We start from the raw sequence: 15,056 nt of genomic DNA, 5'->3' as shown, positions 1-15,056 counted from the left end.
TTTAGTGGAGACTTGACGTGTTTTAAGCAGAACTCATGATTTTTCCCCCCAAATATATTCCTTTCCTAATATTCTCTCTCTCATAAGAGGGCATTCCATTGGCTCAGTTCCTCTTAATTTCACACCCGCTATCATAATTTGTCAGTGAACTTTGTCAGCTCAACCTTCAAAACATATCCTGCATCTCACTGTAAGTCCTCATATCCAAGCCACCATCTTCACCTGGACTATACACAGCATGTTAAAGGTGTCTATTGCAACTCTTGCTCCCCTTTCCCCAATAGCCCACTTTGAGGTAGAGCTGCCATTGTGATCTTACAAAAACAAAATCAGATCATGTTGCTTCCTTGCCTCAGCTTGCTTACAGTTAAATCCAAAGTCCTCACCATAGCCCTACGTGAAATGGCCCCGATCATCTCTCTGATTTGGTGTCCTACTGCTCTTCTGCCTGCTCAAACTCTTTTAGTTATATTGGCCTCCTTGTTGGTCCTTAAACATACCAAGTATGCCCCCTTTTCTGGGTCCTTGTTTTCTTTTTCTCTCCCTGGAAAATTCTTTCCCCAGTATCCAGTGGGTGTTGCACCTTCGTTCAGATCTCTGCTCAAACGTCACCATGGTAGAGTACCTTCTTTGCTCAGTCTGAATTGAAAACCTCTTCACCGCATCTCCCCACACAGATCACTGCTTCATATTATATCTTAATTTATATTTTACTTGTTTGCTATCTGCTTTCCCCATTCAAATGTAAGTTCCATGAGGACAGGTACTTTATTTCATGTGCTGCTCTATTTCCAGTATATAGAAAATGTCTAGGCATAATAGGGGTCTGTTGAGTGAATTAATAAATGCATTTTTCCAACCAATCCTGGGAGATATAACTCAAGAGTTCAAATTAAGGTAACTGAAAGATTATGATTACTGTAGTGTGATTATTTGCACATCTGAATTTGTAAACTGAATCCTACAAGTACAATTTAATTCTACGGAGAAGGCAATGGCACCCCACTCCAGTACTCTTGCCTGGAGAATCCCATGGATGGAGAAGCCTGGTGGGCTCTAGTCCATGGGGTCGCTAAGAGTCAGACACGACTGAGCGACTTCACTTTCACTTTTCACTTTCATGCATTGGAGAAGGAAATGGCAACCCACTCCAGTGTTCTTGCCTGGAGAATCCCAGGGACGGGGGAACCTCATGGGCTGCCATCTATGGGGTTGCACAGAGTCAGACATGACTGAAGCGACTTAGAAGCAGCAGCAGCAGCGATTCTTTTACAAGGCTCTTCCTAGCTCAAATTTTCCTATTATTTCTACATTCATTTCCCTGAAAAATCTCCCTTTTATAATGTCATCTCCCTTCTCTTGAACCTCACAGTGGCTACTTAGTGTCAACATTGAAACCAAAATTTTCTACTTCTGTTTCACAGTGTTCAACCCCATTAATCACTTTTGCCTGGGGATTCAGTAGAATTTTCTTCTGTCTGGTTCAAACATGTGCTTTGTTTGTTTTCACTTCTAAACCTTGGCTCATTCCATCCCTACCAAATATAGTGCCTCTTACTTACAACACGAGAGAAGACTCTACACATGGACATCACCAGATGGTCAATACCGAAATCAGATTGATTATATTCTTTGCAGCCAAAGATGGAGAAGCTTGATACAGTCAACTAAAACAAGACCAGGAGCTGACTGTGGCTCAAATCATGAATTCCTTATTGCAAAATTTTTAAATTGAAGGAACTAGGGAAAACCACTAGACTATTCAGGTATGACCTAAGTCAAATTCCTTGCAATTATACAGTGGAAGTGACCAAGAGATTCAAGGGATTAGATCTGATAGACAGAGTGCCTTAAGAACTATGGATGGAGATTCATGACATTGTACAGGAGATGGATCAAGACCATCCCCAAGAAAAAGAAATGCAAAAAAGGAAAAATGGTTGTCTGAGGAGGCCTTACAAATAGCTGAGAAAAGAAGAGAAGCTAAAGGCAAAGGAAAGATATACCTATCTGAATGTAGAGTTCCAAAAAGTAGCAAGGAGAGATAAGAAAGCCTTCCTCAGTGATCAGTGCAAAGAAATAAAGGAAAACAATAGAACGGGAAAGACTAGAGATCTCTTCAAGAAAATTAGAGATACTAAGGGAGTATTTCACGCAAAGATGGGCAGAAATGATATGGACCTAACAGAAGCAGAAGATATTAAGAAGAGGTGGCAAGAATACACAGAAGAACTATAGAAAAAGATCTTCATGACCTAGATAACCACGATGGTGTGATCACTCACCTAGAGCCAGACATCCTGGAATGTGAAGTCAAGTGGGCCTTAGGAAGCATCACAATGAACAAAGCTAGTGGAGATGATGGAATTCCAGTTTATCTATTTCAAATCCTAAAAGATGATGCTGTGAAAGTGCGGCAGCCAATATTCCAGCAAAGTTGGAAAACTCAGCAATGGCCACAGGACTGGAAAAGGTCAGTTTTCATTCCAATTCCAAAGAAGGGCAATGCTAAAGAATGCTCATACTACCACATAATTTTACTCATCTCACACACTAGTAAAGTAAAGCTCAAAAATTCTCCAAGCCAGGCTTCAACAGTATGTGAACCACGAACTTCCAGGGGTTCAAACTGGATTTAGAAAAGGCAGAGGAACTAGAGATGAAACCGCCAACATCTGTTGGATCATCAAAAAGCAAGAGAATTCCAGAAAAATATCTACTTCTGCTTTATTGACTATGCCAAAGTCTTTGACTGTGTAGATCACAACAAACTGTGGAAAATTCTGAAAGAGATGGGAATACCAGATCACCTTACCTGCCTCCTAAGAAATCTGCATGCAGGTCAAGGAGCAACAGTTAGAACCGGACATGGAACAACAGACTGGTTCCAAATTGGGAAAGGAGTACGTCAAGGCTGTATATTGTCACCCTGCTTATTTAACTTATATGAAGAGTACATTATGCCAAATGCCAGACTGGATGAAGCACAAGCTGGAATCAAGATTATCAGGAGAAATATCAATAACCTCAGATATGCAGATGACACCACCCTTATGGCAGAAAGTGGAGAACTAAAGAGCCTCTTGATGAAAGTGAAACAGGAGAGTGAAAAAGTTAGTTTAAAGCTCAACATTCAGAAAAGTAAGATCATGGCATCCGGTCCCATCACTTCATGGCAAATAAATGGGGAAACAGTGGAAACAGTGGCTGACTTTGTTTTTTTGGGCTCCAAAATCACTGCAGATGGTGATTGCAGCCATGAAATTAAAAGACCCTTGCTCCTTGGGAGAAAAGCTATGCCAAACCTAGACAGCATATTAAAAAGCAGAGATATTACTTTGTTGACAAAGGTCTGTCTAGTCCAAGATATGGTTTTTCCAGTAGCCATGTATGGATGTGAGAGTTGGACTGTGAATAAAGCTGAGCGCCGAAGAATTGATGCTTTTGAACTGTGGTGTTGGAGAAGACTCTTTAGAGTCCCTTGGACTGCAGGAAGATATCAAAGCAGTCCATCCTAAAGGAAATGAGTCCTGAATATTCATTGGAAGGATTGATGCTGAAGCTGAAATTCCAATACTTTGGCCACCTGATATGAAGAACTAACTCCTTGGAAAAGACCCTGATGCTGGGAAAGATTGAAGGCAGGAGGAGAAGGGGACGAAAGAAGATGAAATGGTTGGATGGCATCACTGACTCGATGAACATGAGTTTGAGTGAGCTGCGGGAGTTGGTGATGGACAGCAAGCCTAGTGTGCTGCAGTCCATGGGGTTGCAAAGTGTCGGACACAACTCAGCGACTGAACTGACTGACCACTTACATCCACATCTTAGTCTGCCTTTAATAGTTTTCTCAGTTCTCAGCATCTCAGTGAACCTTCTCATTCCTATTCTGGTTCTTTATTTACAATGAACCCTTCCCATCTCTGAGTGCAAATATGTAATGCCTGACAATATTGGATAACTGCCAGAGTCAGTTTATAAAAAAAATTATTTCATTTATTTTTGGCTCTGCTGGTTCTTGGTTACTGTGTGGGCTTTTCTCTAGTTGTGCTGAGCAGGGGCTACTCTAGTTGCTGTGCACGGGCTACTCATGGCCGTAGATTCTCTTGCTGTGGAGTACAGGCTCTAGGACACGTGAGCTTCAGTGATTGTGGCATGTGGGCTCAGTAGTTTTGGTTCCCTGGGCTCTAGTGCGCAGACACAATAGTTGAGGCACCTGGGCTTAGTTGCTCTGGAGCACTTGGCATCTTCCTGTACCAGGGATCGAACCTGTGTCTTCTGTGTTGACTGACAGATTCTTTACCACTGAGCCACCAGGGAAGCCCCAGACTCAATTATTGATTGATGGATGGGTTATTTAGCCGAATATTAGAAATAGTTTACATGAAATATGAATAAATGTTTGGTTAACTTTTGTTTTTGAAGGTTTTACTGGAAAAAGAAACTGATGACCCAGTTTAAAAATTATGTTATTTTAATGAAATTAACATTATACAATACTATTTTTATCACTCAGTTCTCTCAGTATTAATAATTAAAGCAAAATAAGAATCTATCCTTGAAAGTTATTTGTGTTTAACCTGCCTAGAGAAATCAGCCTGATTATTCAATTTTCTAATTTTGTTTTGTCCCACGGACAGCACTTCTGTCCCACTTATTGCAACTGGTGTATTTTGCACTTTATGTTGTACCCTTTATTTTCTTCTTAACACTTTCCCTCTTTATTTCCTTGTTAACTATATTTATTTTTGCTGTCAATGTGATTGGATGATATCCAATATGTCAAGTAAAATGTATTCAGTGCTTGTATTGGTCTTGGTCCAATCAACAATAGAAACCACTCAGTTCAGTTCAGTTCAGTTCAGTCGCTCAGTCGTGTCTGACTCTTTGTGACCCCATGAATTGCAGCACACCAGGCCTTCCTGTCCATCACCAACTCCCGGAGTTCACTCAGACTCACGTCCATCGAGTCGGTGATGCCATCCAGCCATCTCATCCTCTGTCGTCCCCTTCTCCTCCTGCCCCCAATCCCTCCCAGCATCAGTCTTTTCCAATGAGTCAACTCTTCGCATGAGGTGGCCAAAGTACTGGAGTTTCAGCTTTAGCCTCATTCTTTCCAATGAATACCCAGGACTGATCTCCTTTAGAATGGACTGGTTGGATCTCCTTGCAGTCCAAGGGACTCTCCAGAGTCTTCTTCAACACCACAGTTCAAGAGCATCAATTCTTCAGCACTCAGCTTTTTTCACAGTCCAGCTCTCACATCCATACATGACCACTGGAAAAACCATAGCCTGGACTAGATGGACCTTTGTGGGTCAAGTTTTATATAAAGAATTATTAAGCTCTTATAAAAGAAGGACTAGAAGGAAACTATGTATGGTGTTCTAGGACTGAGGGAGAATACCCAAGGAAGGACAAACTTGGAAGAGTTTCCCTCCCCAAGGTTGATTCAGTCTTACTGGTGAAGGTGTAGTTCAGCCCACTAGATAGCAGAGAAGCTTGCTGGTTTGTTCAGGCCACAGCTGTTCTGCAGTCTCCTGCGGAGTGCAGTGATCAGAAACCAGAGGGGTGAGTTTGCAGAGGGGATGGGAGCCAAGGCTCAGGGGTGCTGTGGCAGGTATGAGGAGGGTGTCAGCTGCAAAGGGAATGGTGACTCAGGGGGATCAGTGGTGAGCAGAAGACCTTAAGGTAGGTTTCCATGTTGAGAGGGCTGCTTTGGAAGTTTATCTCCAGGCCAGGCAAATGCTGCAAGGTGGTTGACCTACTATACAGCAGCAGGAAGTAACAGGAGAGCGTGTTGCTTCCTCCAATGCTTCTCCAGTGCCCTCTGCCGAGAAAACTTAACATCTCTGGTGAGATGCTTCAAGTTGTGTCCTGTCACAGAGCATATACTGAAGGGTGAATAGGAGCTGAGGGGCAATGTATTGATAACAGGCAAAATGTTTACCTGAGTCTAGATGTATTTGTCAAAGATCAATGTATTTAGGGAGCTATATTGAAACACTGGCAAAATGAATCCGTATCAGGAAGACATGTCAGTAATGGACAAATAATTTTTTAAATGACTGGACAATAGGGGTATTCAGATATCCAAATTTTTCTATATTTTATTTTAGGATTCTTTAAAAAATTGAGGTGTGTCATACATATAGTAAGTTGCACAAATCATAAATGTATAATATTTTGAGTTTTAACACATGTACACACAAGTAAAACTACCACCCAGATTAAGATACAATTTTCCCACCACTCAGGAGGATACCTTATTCCTCCTCCCAATTAAAATTCTCCCACCCCTACCAGGAGTATGCACTAATCTGGCCTCTGTTACTTGTTCAGGAACTTCATGAAATTGGATTCACAAGTAAGTCATCTGTTGTGTCTGGCCTCTTTTGTTCAACATGGTATCTTTGAGATTCACTCATCTTGCTTCACATATCAGTATTTCTTTTGGCATAGCATTCTATTATATGAATATACCACAATTTTTCTATCCTGTTGATAGACATGTGGTTTGTTCCTAGTTTTTGACTATTATGAGGAAAGCTGCTATAAAATGAGTTTTTGTGAAGCTGTGCACTCAGGTCTTTCAGGTATATATTCAGAAGTGGAATTACGTGGGCCTTGGAACATGCCAAACATTTTTCTAAAAGGTTTGAACCAATTTCCACTCCTACCAAAATGCATGAGAGTTCCAATTGCTCCATATTGTTGCCAGTACTTGGTGCATCTTTTGTTTTTAGCTTTTCTTGAGGGTAGTATTTTTAATAATTAAGATTAATTAGAACTATACAATTATATTTATCACTTTTATAATCTTAACTATATAATATTTATCATCTTCATGTATTTCTCATGTTCCCCTTTGATAAATAGAACTTGTTTCCTTCAAATGTTATCTGATATTTCAAAGTGAAAATAGCAGAAAATGGTATTTTGAAATGTGTTCTAAGTTTACCTATACTTCCACATTACAAATCCATCAGCTCTCCACTAAGCTTTTTGAGAATAATATAATAAATGCTTGCTCATTCACATAGCATATAACATTCTTTTTGACTCCGCAGTAGTTATTATGATTATCAATTATCATTGTAAAATGGCAAGGGAAAAACTCTGAACAACTGAGCCTTTTGCCTGATTAGGGCCTCTAAACCTAAGTGGAATTTCTATGTAAACATTACTTTTTCACAGTAATTAAGTAGTAGGATGTTTTTAAGAGTATAGTACAGGAGTCACACAGCTCAGCTGCAGTCCTGGCTCTGCTAGGATATTTAATAAGAAAGTTTTCTGTGTCTTTATTTTCTAATTTACAAAATGGAATAGAAAACAACACCAGGCTATGTCAAGGGCAAGGAACTTAACTTCTCTATCCCACAGTGTAAAATGGGGATAAAAATAGCATTATTGAGTATCACACTGTTAAAATACATATATATGTAAAACACTTTGCATAGTGCCTGGAACTTAATAAATGCTATATTAATATTAGGTATTCATTAAGCTGAAGAGTTGTAAAGGGCCGTGTAGTCCCAAACAGCAATTAATATATTTCTCAATCCCAGACAGACGCCTGAATTTTTAAAATTTCTCCCACTCTTCTCTTTATCTATTATTGAAAACAGCAAAGCCAGAAGAATCAGGACCAGACCTGGCTCTTAACTACTTTTCCTTTTGTTGTGAAAGTAAAAATCGGCCTGCTTCAGAAACAGTACATTATAAACTATAAAGGACTTTGATACTAATGCCGTTAGATTTATCTTCTACATCCCTTTAGTAATTCAGAAGAGCGTTTTCTCCACTCCAGCCACTTTACCGCAGCACTCCCTCGGCTTTCCCTCCCTCTTCCCCGACCTCAAAGTATTTTTCTCGTAAATGCTTTTTCCTATCTGCGAGAAAAGTTCCCTGGCACCAAAGACAGTGGGCAGTCAATTACGACCACTGGTACAGACTCCAGCTAGGTTCAGGGAAGTTTCGAGAAAAAAACAGCAACCTTCGGTGTCCTGAACACCTCAGGGCCCGCCCACTTCCCCATCTAGTTCGCTCTCTCTGCGCCCTGCCCGCCCGAAGTGAAAGTGAAAGTCGCTCAGTCGTGTCCGACTCTTTGCGACCCCACGGACTATACAATCCAAAGAATTCTCTAGGTCACAATACTGGAGTGGGTAGCCTTTCTCTTCTCCAGGGGATCTTCCCAACCCAGGGATCGAACCCAGGTCTCCAGCATTGCGGGCGGATTCTTTACCAGCTGAGCCACAAGGGAAGCCCGAACCCCAGAGCATTTCGGGAACTGTAGGCCCGGTTTCCGAAGGCCCGGTTCAGTTGGCGCATGCGTTCCGAGGGCTGGCCAACACACAGAAAAGGTCCCGGATGAGGAAGCGGCCGGTGATGCCACGCGTTCTGCGATTTGTGAGCCTGGACTTCTGGGAATTGTAGTCGCTTGAGGCGGGCGCCGTCGGTAAGGAGACGTAGCTTTCCTTGGGGTTTGCTACTGCAGTTGCTTCCCGGCGGGATACGCCGGGTTAGTCGGTTGTTCTCCCATCACCGCGCTACTCCGAGGTCCAGGAGGCTCCTTCCTTCTCTCTCGACTCTTTCTCCGTGGCTGTATGCGCCTTGCTCTGCAGTCCATTTCTCTGCCTAGCTCTCTCCCTCTCCTAGCCATCTCCAAAGCCTGGGCGTAGCGGGGGTTCGCCCTCTGGGAGAGACAGGGCCGCGACCTTTTCAAATCCGGCCCCCGTCCGGCGGAGACCCTCCTCATTTCACCCTCATCTCGGTTTCCCTCACTGTCCTTTTCCCCAGACTCTTCGGCACCACAGACCTCACGCTCCTTCCACTTTTTTTTTTTTTCCTCTGCAGGGATGGAAGCTTCCTGGCGCCAGGTAGCCGGTGGTCGAGGCCGAGCCCGAGGACGAGGCACTGCGGCCCCCTCCTCGGGAAATGGAGTCCATCTCCGCGGCGCCGGAGGAGGGCGAGAGAAGGGGTCGGTGGGCGCTGCTGTTCCTGGCCTCAGCCCCGGAGGAGCGGCCACCCCTGCGGCTGCAGGTAGCTCAGCGCGGCGCTGCCCCGCGGGGTCTGAAGCGCCTCAGACTTCCGTGGCCGGTGGTGAGAATGGCTCCTGTTCTCGGGCTCACCTGAATACCCACCTCCTAAGGCACTGCCTAGTCTGAGCTGCCTCCTCATTCACTACTTTCCTTCTTCGGGAGTTTATAATTGGCCTCACTTCTCAAAGCTTTCAGGCAACTGTTCATTCTAGGCCAATTCCCATCACACCTTATTCATCATCAGTTTAATTGATATTAATCTTTATTATTTCTCCGTCCCGTAGTCTTCTCTTCTCTCTTGTCTATTGAATTCCCAAGGTTGCAAATCGTAGCCCAGCGGTCTGATTTAGCGTATAGTTTGGTTAACACAATGCGTTAAATCTGAATTGATTGCCGGCAGTTTTTTGGTTTTTCTTTTTAAAATTTCATAAAAACCCGGTTAGCAACTTTTCTTCTCAAACACTGTGGCTTTGGTACTTTAATGCGTGGCAACAGTCGGTTGGGCCGAGTTACAGAAGTCCCTTTTAGATTGGATTTAGGCTTTCCCCTTCGCATTGTGTCTCCTACTTCTGGGGCTGTTTGTCATTTTCCATCTTTGTTTGATTGCCTAGTTTAGTGACCTTAATTATCTATGCCCTATATGCACTTGAGTTTGTGGTACTGTTTTCTACTGGGGTCACAAATTTCATGTCCTTTCCTGGATATATCTGGTGTGGCCTCCTTCAGCTTGTCAGTATCCTTCACCCAAGGCAACGGACAGGAGTTGGAGCTAACTCACAAGAGATAGTGAAGGACAGGGGACCCGGGCTTGCTGCAGTTCATGGGGTGCAAAGAGCTTAGTGACTGAACAACAAAGCAGTGTTTTGGTGGCGTGCACACATGCAGCTTTCAGTTGTCCACAGCAGTGAAAGAGTGCAGGGGGTCAGAGAATAATCCCGGAAATCATTTTATTGTTGTATTTTTCAAAATATATTTTTTTGGGTGGAGGAGCAAATTGAGCTTCTGAATGTTATACCTCCTCCAGCTAATTTTAAAGTTAGGTGATAGAAAATTCTGAGTTTAGGATAGTGATGAGTTACTGAGTATGATATTGGTGGTAGTGAGGTGTGCAAGAGGGAGACTTGTGAACAGTTTTGGTGAACTTCCTTGGATTTTGTGGTTAGAGAAAAGCAAGCATCCTTCAACTGGATAATTGAGATTTGACTGTAAAAAATAATATATGGGAAGGTTGCTTTGTCAGCTGTCTTTGAGATGATCTGATCTGGGTCTATTGATCAGGTTATGAATGTTTTTATTATATCTGCTTCAACCTTTAAAAAAATTTTGAGTCATATATCTTATATCAATTAGTTTTCTACTAGTACTCAAAGATTCCTATGTAAGCTCTGTACATTTTCCTCCAGTTTTACTTGAAATATCCAGGAGTTCCCAGCCAAACCAGCTGCAATAAGAAAAGGAGAGGATTTCATGAGGAAAATAAAGATAAAACATCATTAAATACAAGTACACCACCTAAAATAGGAAAGTTTTTATGAGTAGTGACTCATCAGTTTCAAGCATAAAGTGCATTTCTTAGTGCACTGATGAATTAAGGCACTCATGAATTAAGATCAATTCAGTATGTTTGTGGCTCCTTTCTTGAACTGTGGTTGCTGTCTAGAAGGGTTTATTAATAATGCTTGTAGAGAATTCTGATAGTCCTGCTCTTGAGGAGTTTGAAGTCTCATTGGGAATGTGCTATGAAGTAGTCTAATTCTTTTTTGCATTATTTAAGACAGTAACAAAGTCAGAAGTACAGACAGTGCTAAGCAGAATAACGGAACTAATTCAAAACTTACTTAACGTTTCTTTTTGGAATGAAGTTGTGAGAAGCACATTTTCCATGTTAGCAGTATTTTGTGTTGGATTCCTGTGCTTAGTCACTCAGTCGTGTATCACTGTTTGCGATCCCGTGGACTGTAGCTCGATAGGCTCCTCTGGCCATGGGGAGTCTCCAGAGAAGAATACTGGAATGGGTTACCATGCCCTCTTCCAGGGGATCTTCTTGTGGCCCAGGGATCGAACCCAGGTCTCCCGCATTGCAGGCAGATTCTTTACTGTCTGGCACTTTACGGTCTGATTCTTTACAGTCTGTCTGATTCTTTACCGTCAGTCACTTTTTGTGTGGGATTAATGTTCAGTAAATGTGTTTTGTGACCACATGCTAATAAAGACAAAAAAGTTCTTGCGCTTTCTAAGCAGCAATTGTAAACATAGTGAGTATACAGTGAATATTGCTTGTGCTAAGTCTTTGGTGGGCCAGGCCATGTTGGGTTTGTAGTATGGAAGAAGATGATTTGAAAAAGCACGTGGCTTTGCTGATTTTGATGTGCTCCCAGTGGGTATGTTTCCCACCTCTTAAGAATCACTGTGTACCATTCATTCATTTAAAACTTTTTTTTATTATTGGAGTATAATTTCTTTGCATTGTTGTGTTAGTTTTTGCTGTACAACAAAGTGAATCGGCTATGTGTATCCCTTCCCTCTTGGACTTTCCTACCATTTATTTTTAAACATCTCACTTTAATTTTGTTAATGTCCTTGTCTTGAGGTTGATCACCAGTTTTTTGATACTTTAACATGCCTTTGTAAATTAAAAAATTGATTTGTTAGTCACTCTAGAACAGTTTGTTGCATTTAGCAGAATATTTAACAAAAGTGAAAGTTTATATCGTGGTATTCTCTTTACCTATATGATAAGAAATTTGAAAATACTTTTTTTCATAGATGACAGTAAAATAGAATGCACCAAAGGTGACTTTTAAATCTGTATTTTAATAATGTGTTGGTATATCATGTCTTTCTTTTTGCGAGATTGTTTTGCAGAAATGAAAAACATTTTTTTTTTCTATTAAGCAGAGCTAATGTCTCAAAAGAAATTTGAGGAAATCAAGAAGGCTAATCAGGCTGCAGCCAAAAAAATTGTTGAAGAACACTTTAGCTCTTCATCTGAAGAAGAAGGGGATGAAGATTTTGAAGGAAAAAGAGGAAAAATAGTTGCTAATACATTTATAACTTATACTACTCAGACAGGTACTGTATGAGCTTTTAAATTTTGATATTTTTACATCAAATGAAAAATATATTCCTGACTTTTTCTAACACCTTTACTCTGTGTGGAATACTTTTTGTATCTTAAGAATGAACATTCTTATGCTATGGAGTTGAATTTTTACACCTTTTATTATTTGCTGCCACCACTGCTAAGTCGCTTTAGTCGTGTCCGACTCTGCAACCCCATAGACGGCAGCCCACCAGGCTCCCCCATCCCTGGGATTTTCCAGGCAAGAACACTGGAGTGGGTTGCCATTTCCTTCTCCAATACGTAAAAGTGAAAGTGAAGTCGCTCAGTCGTGTCCGACCCTCAGCGACCCCATGGACTGCAGCCTTCCAAGCTCCTCTGTCCATGGGATTTTCCAGGCAAGAATACTGGAGTGGGGTGCCATTGCCTTCTCCGTTTACTATTTGAGTTATATGTTTTATCACAGTAATAGGATGGCAATGTCCTTTATAGCCTTAGAAATTCTCTTTGGTGTTTCATTGGCATCTCATTAGTATGCCTGGGTGGTGGGGATGGGGGATCTTCCCTGAGAGATGAGTTGGGTCCAGTTGTTCCTGATGATGGTTTGATTGCACTTGAAGACTTTGAATACTCCTTTAAATTGATTCTTCATTTTTCTCTTTTTCATTATGTTAAGTGTATCTTGGAGTCAGTTTCATTTCTTAACTTTATTCCTTTATTTTATATCTTACAACTTCTGATGTTTATGCTTTAAAAAAAATCTTAGTCTCCTCAGGTTCAGTGTGTACAGTCACATTGTATGTTGTATATATCTGGGTTACTTAACCACATTCGTTTATGAGAGCAAGGGGCAAAGTGATGTTGCTGTGAAGATTTGGTACTAAGTGTAGAAATAGATTATTTTCTGTGAAGTGCTCTTACATATTCCACATTTTATGCTTACAGTCATTGCTGGAAGCATTCTTGAAGGTATTATCCATAGTAGTTGCTGAGTATATTGATAGCATCATGAGCCTGGGTACATATCATCAAAATGGTTTCCAAGGAATTTACCCTGTCTGGCAAGGAATTAAGATTAGGAAGCTTGACTGAGAAGTCTGACTCAGCCAGGTAAAAGTTGGCAAAGAGGAACCTTGAGGTTTCTTGCTTTTAAAGGATTTCATAGAAAGTAACTTCAGGCTTCCTTCAAGAAGACCTCACTTAAACCATTCTAGGTACAGGTGTTATTTTTAAATAGGAAATCCAGTGATATAACCAAGTATTTCTGTCTAGTGTTTAGAAAACTTTTATCATTTATGAGTATTGTTAATTTTAACCCGGCTTTCATCTCAAAGTGTTAAGGCGATTTTCTTACGCTGTATTGTGTCAAATCCATAAGTATTTTGATATCCATTCCATTGTGTTCTGTACTTTGCCTCTACCAAAGTCAGGAAACTTGACTAGTACAGTAAATGCCAGAGTTATGAGATGGTTCCCATCTCACGTTAGTGAATTGAACACCAGAACTCACAGCCTTTATACTTCCATGTCAAGTTTCAGACTTTAATGGCAGCTTCCTGTTGGGTATTGCTGTCTTGCTGGCCTATGGAAACATAAACATATGTTGAAAGATAACTTATTTATTGTCTTATTTTCTTTATATTAATTAGTAGTGCCACAGTTTTCCCAGTCACCCACCTAAGGCAGAAATCTGGGAGCAGGGTTGGCATATACATGACATGAGTATATTTTATTTGCTCCCACTCCTCCCCTCAGCTTATGTCAGACAGCTCTTCAGGCACAGCAATCTTTCCTTCTGAATCTTGGCATGAACGTTGACTTTTCAAAGCAACACAATCTCATTGTCACCAAGTCCTGCTGAGTTTTACTTCCTAAATTTCTTAAATTCACCCCACCTTTCCCCATACTGTCATCACCTTAATTCAGGCCCCTACAGCTGTTTAATAGGTTTAATAGCTATTAAATAATAGTTATTTAAATCCACATAATAGCTCTGTGGGGTAGATATTATTATTACTACTATTTTAAAGATGAGAAAGCTGAGATGGACACATTGACTTACTAAATGTCTTTTTTGCTTCATCTGCTGTAACTACCTCCTCTCTGGTACTTCATGTTTCCAGTCTTGGCCTCCTCACAGTCATTTTTCTTCAGTTGCCAGAGTGATCTTGTTAAAATGCATGACTTCAAATGCCATCCTGTCCACCATGACATCTTGGGCACTATACTTTATTGCTGCAGCCAAGTTTTAACACAATTTTCAAAGAAGTCTTACATAAATTTTATAAATATAAGATTAGACTTTATTAAAGTCTATTCATCTTGTTTTTATCTTCTATGTTACATGGTAGCTGTTAAATTAGATGAAATTTTAAAATGCTCTACATTTGTTAGAGCCAGCCATGTCAAAGAGCAAAATAAATGCATAGAATATGGTTATTAAGTCTGTCTTTAAGGATTCTCGTCAAACTTTGATGTTTGTTCAAAACAATTGTCTTAGTAAGTTTATAGTATTTTATAGTTTTGGGAGTGATTTTATATATATTTTGTTGAATAATCAAAATTATACTTGTGTTTATAGTATGGTAGAACAAGATTTTGTGACTTTTGTGTTTACTTAGATGGTCTTACAAAGTAAAGAATTATCCAAGTGTCCTTCTTATTTTTCTTTTTGATGACATAAATTTTGGCTTGTACAATTTTATTGCCATGTTCTGTACTTATGATAGTTTATGCCAGTAGTGTACTTTTCCTGGAGACTTGGTTAACCTCTATTGAATAATCTTTATTATACTAAAGGCCTGTAGGTTTATTTTTCTTATACTAAAGTGACTCAGATTATTGTCCTTTTGGTGTCATGTGAGCTTCAGGGTTGCTTTTCTGCCTTTCATTGTGCTGTTATTTCTTGGACCTTCCTGTATTAAACCCTTGCTGCAGCATAGCATAGTGGTCAA

At 40.7% G+C, this 15,056-nt stretch overlaps 1 protein-coding gene across 7 annotated transcripts in view; it reads left to right on the top strand.

Moving 5' to 3' along the window:
* Positions 1-8,346: 8,346 nt before the first annotated feature.
* NFXL1 (nuclear transcription factor, X-box binding like 1) overlaps positions 8,347-15,056 on the top strand; it is a 60,668-nt gene continuing 53,958 nt past the window's right edge. Inside the window, exons 1-3 of one of the 7 annotated variants that reach the window (XM_070791397.1) lie at positions 8,347-8,458; positions 8,857-9,102; positions 11,937-12,113. In XM_070791397.1, coding sequence (XP_070647498.1) covers positions 8,859-9,102; positions 11,937-12,113 — 421 coding nt within the window. In that variant the 5' untranslated portion in view covers positions 8,347-8,458; positions 8,857-8,858. Of the gene's footprint in view, positions 8,605-8,856; positions 9,103-11,936; positions 12,114-15,056 lie in introns of all 7 variants that reach the window. The other 6 variants (XM_070791400.1, XM_070791399.1, XM_019962701.2 and 3 more) reach the window with 6 other exon arrangements.

The sequence above is a fragment of the Bos indicus genome, chromosome 6 (assembly GCF_029378745.1).
Source record: "Bos indicus isolate NIAB-ARS_2022 breed Sahiwal x Tharparkar chromosome 6, NIAB-ARS_B.indTharparkar_mat_pri_1.0, whole genome shotgun sequence".
NCBI classification, from domain to species: domain Eukaryota; kingdom Metazoa; phylum Chordata; class Mammalia; order Artiodactyla; family Bovidae; genus Bos; species Bos indicus.
The sequence above is the reverse complement of the archived record's forward strand: the minus strand, read 5'-3'. Positions and strand labels throughout refer to the sequence as shown.